The 9359-nt window shown below is 48.2% G+C and overlaps 1 protein-coding gene across 1 annotated transcript; it reads left to right on the top strand.

The window, feature by feature from the left end:
• Positions 1-1957: 1957 nt before the first annotated feature.
• On the top strand, positions 1958-8527 carry Lyg1 (lysozyme g1). Its single transcript, XM_021636009.2, has 5 exons — positions 1958-2000; positions 4093-4197; positions 4893-5077; positions 8020-8152; positions 8318-8527. The coding sequence occupies exons 1-5, from the start codon at positions 1958-1960 to the stop codon at positions 8434-8436; spliced, it is 585 nt and encodes a 194-aa protein (XP_021491684.2). The 3' UTR covers positions 8437-8527.
• The last annotated feature ends 832 nt before the right edge of the window (positions 8528-9359 follow it).

Below are 9359 nucleotides of genomic sequence, written 5' to 3'. Positions count from 1 at the left end.
CAGGATCAACATTTGAATGTGAGCGGGGCTCTTTTCCCTTTTTGACTTTTGGTTTTTCAAGACAGTGTTTCTCCGTGTAGCCTTGGCTGTCCTGCACTCACTCTGTAGCCCAGGCTAGCCTCAGAACTCACAGAGATCTGCCTGCCTCCCCAAGTGCTGTGATTACAGGCGTGTGCCACACACCCTGCTAGCAGAGCTCTTTCTGCTAGCAGGACCTTTCTATAAAGCCAGTGAGATATCTCTGCAAAGCTGATGGTTAATCTGGGTTATCGAATTAACACACACCTAGGAAGAGGAAGCCTCAGCTGAGGGTTGCTGCTCCAGGTTGCTGCCATGCTGGAGGGCTGCCCTGTTTGAGTTCCTGACTCAATCTCCCCTAGTGATGGACGTTGCTGTTTGGTAATGGCGTTTATCACCAGAAGCAAACTGGGAGAAAGGGCATTTTGTTTTTGTGAGGCTTTGAACACTCATTTTATACCTAAGCGGCTCTTTCTTTTTGTTGATTAATGTCCTCTCTTACACTCCTTCCTCGAGAATCAGAAATCCTCAGTGCATGGTCTCTGCTGAGGGAAAGAATCTGACCGCTCCTGCCGGAGCCGCTAACATTCCAAGTTCCTAAACAGTCTGGGCGCTAAATACGACATTTTTCTGTGGAGCCAAGGGAAGTGAAACAGACCGTCTCAATGCTGTAGGAAAGACTGGCAGAAAGCCGGGCTTGCTGTAGGGCCACAAGCTCCCCCGGATGCGGGTGTGCGGTGTGTGACGCTGGAAGTCAGGTGACTTCCTTCATGCCTCTCCACCTGGGAACACCTCTCTCGCCCTGGGTGTTTATCCCATCTATAGGGATAAATCTAGAGGGAGGGGTGTCCCTTAGCAGCAGTGTTTACCTGGCCTGGAGGAGGAACTATATTCTGTCTCTCCCCCCAAATAAATGATGGGGGTGGGAGAAAGGGAGAGAGATGGGGACAGAAAGAGAGAGGAGAGAGAGAAAGAACCAGGGAGATGGCGGGAAGCACCCATGCCTATAGTGGGGAGGGTTTGCATCTCCTGTGGAGTGAGGTGGTGTGGGGGAGGCGGCAGGACTGCTTGAACACAGTGGCTGTTAGGTTTCGGGAAGAACTTGGGATGAAGAAAAGAGACAGCATGGTGGCACATGTTTGATGATCCTCCTTAGCAATTCTCCAGGGCAGGGAGGGTCTGGTAATTCCTCGCTGGGTCCCTGCCCATGCTTTCTGGGGCCCTGTCTATTCACCCTCCCTGAGTTATGACCCACGAGTGTCACAAAAAGAGACCGAGGAACACAGTTTAAGGGGAGCCAGGGAGTCTGGCTTCCCCAGAATGGGGACGAGAGCAATAGGGCAACACTTCCCACTCCTTCCTTCACCCAAAGTAAAGATTCAGGGCCTATTCCAAGGCACTGAGGAGGGTGTGTCCTTTTCTCCAACCTAAAGACAGAAGGGGAACCAATGCATGGAGACCATCAACACAAAATCTCATGTCACATTTGGATTTAAATTGCTTTTCAGCATTCTGAGTTGCGTTTCTCAGTGCCAAGAATCAAAACAATTGTTTTTTCCCAATAGTCTTACTATGTACCCCAGGCTAGCCTTGAATTTGCAGTACTTCTGTCCCACAGGCAGCTTTTAAAACTAATTCATGCCCAGCATCCCTCGCCTCCCGTTTCTTCTCTCTGTTTGGCATTGAATTCAAGAGCCCCCTGACTTGTGATGGCTGAGATTAACAGGTTTGTAGCATTCAGCTAAATGGTACATCTGCCCCATTTTTGCTTCTCTATTATGATTCCAATCACTCATTTTCTATTTTGGACGTGGAGATCTCATTCTATCTACACACCTCATAGAAGCAGTGTGCTGTTATGACAAGGACTGGTGTTTCAGACTGTTAACTAATTTTAATCTTAAAAGCATTTCAGGTGCCACAGAACCCGCTACTCAGCATGACTCCACTGTGGCTGTTCCTGGGCCTCCTGGCCCTGACTGGTGAGTGTGTTTCATTTTTCCCAAACAACTTGGAAATGGATAGGAAAAAAAAAGCATAACAAGGTAATGATAAACTTTCTGCTTACATAACTAAAGAGAAAGCATTGTTTTTCTCCTAAGATGCCTGATAAATCCTGCTGTTAGGATTAACGACTGATGAGCACCTGCCCCAAGTGTCCCCTAAGTGGATGGGGTCCCTACAGTTCTTGTGCGCTTGCGACAACATTGCTTTAAATGTTCACCGGCGATAACTGCTCACTTTACTCACTGCTGGGACAGAGCACCCGGAAAAAGCAGTTTTAAACAGGAAGGGCTCAGTTTGGGTCACAGGTTGAGATGTAGCCCATCATGTTGGGGAGGCTCGGGGGAGGGGGGGAATGAGGTCATATAATGTCTGTCATCAGGAAGAGGAGGGGGATGAGCGCTGTGACCCATTTTCTCCTTTTGATTCAGCCCAGGACAGCAGTCCATGAGATAGAAAAACACCCACACAGTCTCCCCAGCTGATCCAGCATGTGTGGGCACACACACACACCACACACACCACACACACACCACACACACACACACACACACACCACACCACACACACACACACCACACACACACCACACACACCACACACACACCACACACACACACACACACACACACACACACACACCACACCACACACACACACACCACACACACACCACACACACCACACACACACACACCACACACACACCACATACCACATACACACACACACACCACACACACATACACACACACACCACACACACACCACACACACATCACACACACCACACACACACACACACCATACACACACCACATACCACATACACACACACACACACACACACACACACACACACACGGATTTGCTTCTATGGTGACTGTAAATCTCCATCAACATGACAACAGAGATCAACCACCAAACGCCATAACACTGGATTTATTTAGAGATTCTATATTTCCATAGAGAGCTTGAGAAGGTTCCTACGTGACTGACGTAATTCTAGTGACAAAGTAGCACTAAGAGCCCAGATGTGGGCTGGTGGGCACTTAGTCCCAATCATCAGATGCCAGCTTTGGCTCTAATGTTGGCTGTAGCTAGGGCAATCAGTGGAAAGACTTGGTTTTTATTTGAAATATGTATTTATTTAGTATTTACTACATATGCCCTAATTCATTCAACTAGCATCTTAAAGCTCCTACAAGGTGCCAAGCATTGGGTATATGAGGAACTGTGACGGGTGTGGTGTGCTTAGGGAGCGGGCAAGGACACGATCAACTGCCACACCAAAGGCACTTGTCAGCAGTCACGAGGACAGAAGTGCACCGCGGAGGCGTTCAAGGACAGGAGGGCCCCCAGGCTTTGCCCCTCACTGCACACATCCCAGTACTTGGGGAGGTGGGCCAGGAAAACCAGGAGTTCAAGATAATCCTTGACTACATAGTTGCCAACCTGGGCTGCATGAAGACTGTCTCAAAAGCATTAATTAATTAGTCAAGTAATTAATGAACGCAATGCCTCCGCTTCAGGGATGACTAGAACCACAGCGCGGCTGTCTTGGGAGGTAAGTGTAAGGCAGAAGAGAAAGGCACAGGTAGAACTTCTACAGAGACCTGATCCGAAGGCTTGTCTGCGCACTCTCTTCAACCTCTGCCCCCGGCTCAGAATGCTCTGGGAGAAGCTAAATCCAACCCACGTCCCCGTTTACAGACCATGCCTGTACTTGGGGCCTGGGTGGAGATGCCAAGGAGACTCTGGCTTTAACATACATGGTTCTCCAGAGGAACCACGACTAGTGCATCAGACCAATGAACTATGAGACAGGCCTTGAGCTTTGCAGAGAAGGAAGTGCTCCAGCAGTCCCTCGGGCCTGCAGAAAAGGAGGCTTAACATCAAAGCAGAGCTGTGATACTTCGCTGGAGCACTGCTAGCTTAGTTTCAAAAGAGATTCAAGAGTAGAGAAGCGCAGAGCCATAGCTCTCGCTGATCTGAGCGCGTTGTTTGCTGATGTAATTCACGCACAGCACTCTAGCTCAGTACCTCAGGCTGTGCTTTTCTCTTCGGCAGGCTGCTCTGAAGGCGGCAGCTGGGGATGCTATGGAAACATTCGCACCCTGCAAACCCCAGGAGCGTCTTGTGGGTTTGGAAGACGTTACGGCCTGACTTACTGCGGTAGTAACAATCTCTGTGTCCACTCTTTTCTCTTGACTCTTACTGTTTCTCACGCTCCTCCGCTAAGGAGCAGAAGGAAAGAGGCACTAAGGTGGATTCCAGAGCCACTGTGCAAGCCATGGCTCTACTTAAACAATCATGTACTTTTCCAAGGCTCTCCTGAAGCTGGGTTAGCTGACAAACCCTGTGTCATGGGGACAGAGTGCTGCTTGGGCAACTAGAACTGAGGAAACCTGTGGAAATCAGGATCATTTTTCATTCTTATTAATAGTTTAAATTTATAATAGTTAAAGTACTATTTCTTGACATTATGTAGGGGTTGAAAATTGCAGTTGTGAGCACAAATGTCCACTCACTCACCAAGAACTTACTGAGGGTTCAGGGAGCTTTCTCCTTCACACGGTGAACGGTTGTGCTGGCACCATGCATCTTATTGGGAAACCGTCTCTGAGGGTCTCAGGATTGGACCAGTGGTGCTTGTGCCCACAGAATTGACATGGATAGGACAGGGCCTAGCTCATGACCACTGTGGCCCCAGAGACCTCCGACCTCAGGAGATGCATTTGGTGTTGACTCCGATTCACAGAAAAAGTCTTAATCTGGGATCGGGGGTTAAATTGGGGGTTTTCAGTCACAGATCTAAATGTAAGGCCAAATCCCCCTCAGCCACACACCTTCTTCTGTGTCTGCTCTAGGGGTCCGTGCTTCTGAAAGGCTGGCTGAAATAGACAGACCCTACCTTCTGAGATACAAACCCACGATGAGAGTGATCGCCAAAAAGTACTGCGTGGATCCTGCCGTGATCGCTGGTGTCCTGTCCAGGGAGTCTCAGGGTGGCAATTTTGTGGTGGATATGGGCGACGTGGGCAGCGCAGTCGGGGTGGTACAGGTAATGCTCTAGCTATCAGGGTGACTGGAGGCCAGGAGATGCCTACTGGAGGCCGGGGAGATGCCTGCTGGAGGCCGGGGAGATGCCTGCTGGAGGCCGGGGAGATGCCTACTGGAGGCCGGGGAGATGCCTAGCCGGCAAAGCTCCTCCTGGGAATGCAAGAGGACCTGAGTTCTGATCTCCAACACACATGTGAAAAAGCCAGCCATGGTGCTGTGTGCCTGTCATCTCAATGCTGAGAAAGTGGAATCAGGTGGATTCCTAGAGCCCCCTGGGCAGCCAGACAAGTCAGGGTGCTCCAGACTGAACAAAAGATTGAAGAATATACTACATGGTGGTCTAGGTACTCTGTGTGTGTGTGTGTGTGTGTGTGTGTGTGTGTGTGTGAGAGAGAGAGAGAGAGAGAGAGAGAGAGAGAGAGAGAAAACATGTGGCCTCTCTGACTTGTGATACAACTCCGAGGGAACACAATTCTGTTTTCATTGTAGATGTCAGGGTGACACAGAACACGGGGTGAATGTGTCACCTAGAGTTTGTGAGAGCTGCATCAATTCTGGCACCATTTCGATGCACTAAGAGCCACAGTTTCTTTGCAGACTGAATACTGCTGCATTGCCAAGGCACAGCACCCAGGATGCACTATTCTCAGTTCCCAGTGAGGCACTAGTTTAGGGGGGAGGTCACAGATTGCATCCTTGCTCTGTAGTTTCCGTGTGTGACCCTGAATGGGCCATTGTACTTCACTTTGTTTTTAGCAGTGTTGGGAGCCACACTTTGCTCATGCTAAGCCCGTGCCCTACCATTGGCCTCTACTCCAGCCCCTAACTGCCATTCCAACAGAATTATTAAAAAGAGTCAATGGGATAATGTTTAAAAAAAAAAAAAAGTAGTTGTGGGGCTGGAGAGATGCCTCAGTGATTAAGAGCACTGACTGCTCTTCCAGAGGTCCTGAGTTCAATTCCCAGCACCCACATGGTGGCTCACAAAAAGTAGCTATGTTTGGTAGGTTCTCAATGACATTAAATTCCTCTCTCCTTGTCTTTTCTCTGTTCGGCTCTTACTTCTGACGGTTGATTTTAATTGTGCACTGATTAGACCCAATATCACTCACCGGGGTCTTCTGGGGCTGAGCCAGTGTCAGGGCAAGGGTGAAGATGAGGATGGAGTTTCCTGTTGCCTCTCACACTGTCGATGAGAAAGCTGTGTGCACTATGTCATTTTCAAGCTTTTCAGGAAACTTATTACCTCATGATCTTGAGTTGCCTTCTCTTGGCTTCTCGTATGAACTTCAATTTCAAAGTAACTTCTGGCCCCTTGTCTCATTTTGATTTGGAGACACATTCAATAATTTGATAAGGGGGGGGCAGTGAGTCACCAGTGCTGAGATGGGGTTCACAAAGGCATCACTGTTGGCACGTTAACACTGGCAAAGCAAGAACTGGGACCAAGGACACCTGTGCTGTTAGGACTAGAGTCATCTACTTAACCCTTTTTCTTTTTCTCTTTCTTTCTTTCTTTCTTTCTTTCTTTCTTTCTTTCTTTCTTTCTTTCTTTCTTTCTTTCTTTCTTCCTTCCTTCCTTCCTTCCTTCCTTCCTTCCTTCCTTCCTTCCTTTCTTTCTTTCTTTCTTTCTTTCTTTCTTTCTTTCTGTCTTCCTTTCTTCCTTTCTTCCTTTCCTCTTGTGAAATCTATACCTTGTGGGAAGAATCAGTCTATCTCCCATGTGATGAAGTCAGAATCTCCTAAATTCAGCCCTTTCTCCTCAATCCCATGATCCCTCTGTGGAAGTGGTGACTGTGGCATTCAAGAAGGCTTAGACTCACCTTCAGACATTCTGACCACCTGCAAGGAGGCCGGAAGCACAGGCAGATCCCTTCCTGGCTCATTTCAGAATTAGGTCTGCAGCACTAAGGAAAGGGCTCACGACACCCTCTACCTGCATTAGCCATCTTGGCCTCTGGCTTGACCTCTCTGTGTTCCACTGAGGCAACAGAGAGACGACCTCTGTTAGCCTGGACCCTGTAGCCCACTTTCTGTGTAAAGTGAGATCTGGCCTCTTAACAGGTTTCAATTCCAATGCCATCCTGGGTCACACAGTACTGGTAATTACAGGAACAACATTGTACCTCAGATTTTCTAGAAAAGCTTTACTGTAAAACTGGAAGTCTGGACATATTAACCTGCAACTCCACACCTGCCGCCGCCCATCACCCCTATTCTGTTCTTCCCATCCGTAAATCTGATTTTTGTTGTCCGTGTGTGTGTGTGTGTGTGTGTGAGAGAGAGAGAGAGAGAGAGAGAGAGAGAGAGAGAGAGAGAGAGAGAGACTGGCTTATTTCACTCAGCATAATATCCTCTGCCCATCACAATATAACTGTCTACCTATTTGAGGCTGAATACTATTATATGGGTGTGTATAGCTCATTTTCTCTGTCCATTTGTCAAGGACATTTAAGTCATTTTTGCCTCTTGGATATTGTGAGCAGGACTGAAATAAGCAGGCAAGTGTGTGTATCTCTGTGAGATCCTCCCCGCTCCCTGTGTGTGTGTCTCCCTCTTGCTCTCTCACCCTCCCCTCTCAGGGTGAGTCAATTCGTTTGGAGGAACACCCAGAACTGGCAGTGCTAGGTTGTACAGCATCTGTAATGTTAACTTTTGCAAGAAGAGACCCCTGTATTGCTGTCCACGGTCCCGACACCATGTTGAGTTCCCATCAACACTGCACAGGATTCTGATTCTTCCATGTCCTCGACAACCCTCGTCTTAGAGTCTTAGATGTTTTGGACAGTAATTCTCCCCGTAGGTGCAAACAGCTTCACCACTTGGTCTCCATGGAGATGGAGAGTGGAAGGAGAACAGAAGGGAGGTGGAAGAGTAGCGCCGTCAGTGAGGATGCTGTGTCACCAGGCTCTTCCTCTGCCTTCTTCCCACCAGGACCCAAAATTCTACCCTCCTACATCCTGGAAGAGTGAGTCCTGGGTTTCCCAGAAAACCGAGACTCTGACTTCTAGAATCAAAGAGGTCAAGACTAGGTTTCCAAGCTGGACCCCCGACCAGTACCTGAGAGGTAGGTGTTCCACAGCCTGGCATTGAGAGACAAATGTGACAATAAACGTGGCACCAGGTGCTCCAGGCCACGGCTTCCCGCTGAGCGGCACCTGGGAAAGGGAATCTGAGCTTTTGCTGAGTGTCCTGGTGCCAGGTGAGGGTTAACCTGTTGCATGAATTTCAGGCGGACTCTGTGCCTACAGTAATGGCCCTAGCTTTGTCCGAAGCAACCAGGACCTGAACTGTGACTTCTGCAATGACGTCCTTGCTCGAGCCAAATACTTCAAGGACCACGGCTTCTAGGACCTCGGAGGAAGCTCAAGTTCATCATCATGCACAAGGGCTCACCTGTTCACCAAACCGCAAAATCTGATTTGGATTTGAAGGCTGTCAAAACATCATGAATTATATTAAAGGAAAAGTCATTGCCTGTGTTATAGACTGCGTGTTTTTAAACCATTTCTTCAGAGGTTAGCTCTAATGTGGATTTCTGTGAGGTGCCTCCTAAGCCTCCAAGAATCCAGCTGCCAAGTTAAGCAAATAAAAACTCAGGGAGCTCAGGTTACCTGCCAGTTCCACTTAAGCATTGAGTTTGGGCAGTGTTGGGACTTGAACCCAGAACCTTACGTGTATTGAGCAACGTGCTCTACCACTGAGCTATCTCTACTTGAGTCACAATGATAAATAACATATTTTTGTTAGGATCCAAAATTGACTGAAGGAAAGACCCAGACTCAAGTAGAATGTAAAAGCAAAGAGCATTTAATTCTGAAAAAGTCTAGCATGCTGGGGTCCACCTTTACAACATGGTGGAAACCCCAAGGGGAGCTTGAAGACCCCTTTCAAAGCCAGAAAGGGGGCCTCCTACTGTGGCTTCATGATTACAGTTAAAATTGCCCAGTGCCTATGGAAGCTATGTGGCTCTGGTCGGGACTCTGGTGCTTTTCAAACCTGTAGTTAGGCAACCTTATCTTCCCCAGGCCAGATGTCTTGGCTGTTTCTGATTGGTTGCTCCTTTTCTGTGGTTTTTCCTGTAACTCTTAGGAGGCCTGTTCTGTCTAGCAAGAAAACGAAGCATGTCATGGAGTTGGTCAGGCTTATTTAGTTGGTCAGGCTCCCTCATTTTTCATTTTTAAAGATTTTCATTTTTTTTTCTTTATATGTGTGGCTGTTTTGCCTACATGTATGTCTGTGAACAACATGCATGCAATGCCTGTGGAGGCCAG

Source organism: Meriones unguiculatus, chromosome 16 (genome assembly GCF_030254825.1).
Source record: "Meriones unguiculatus strain TT.TT164.6M chromosome 16, Bangor_MerUng_6.1, whole genome shotgun sequence".
Taxonomy (NCBI): Eukaryota; Metazoa; Chordata; class Mammalia; order Rodentia; family Muridae; genus Meriones; species Meriones unguiculatus.
This window is presented reverse-complemented; position numbering and strand designations above follow the sequence as displayed.

Bases quoted from the DNA above. Each gene is read 5' to 3' on its own strand.
- Lyg1 (XM_021636009.2), top strand. From the start codon at position 1,958: ATGACTCCACTGTGGCTGTTCCTGGGCCTCCTGGCCCTGACTG. The intron at 2,001-4,092 runs GTGAGTGTGTTT...TCTCTTCGGCAG, and splicing joins GGGCCTCCTGGCCCTGACTG to GCTGCTCTGAAGGCGGCAGC. The intron at 5,078-8,019 runs GTGGTACAGGTA...TCTTCCCACCAG, and splicing joins ACGTGGGCAGCGCAGTCGGG to GACCCAAAATTCTACCCTCC.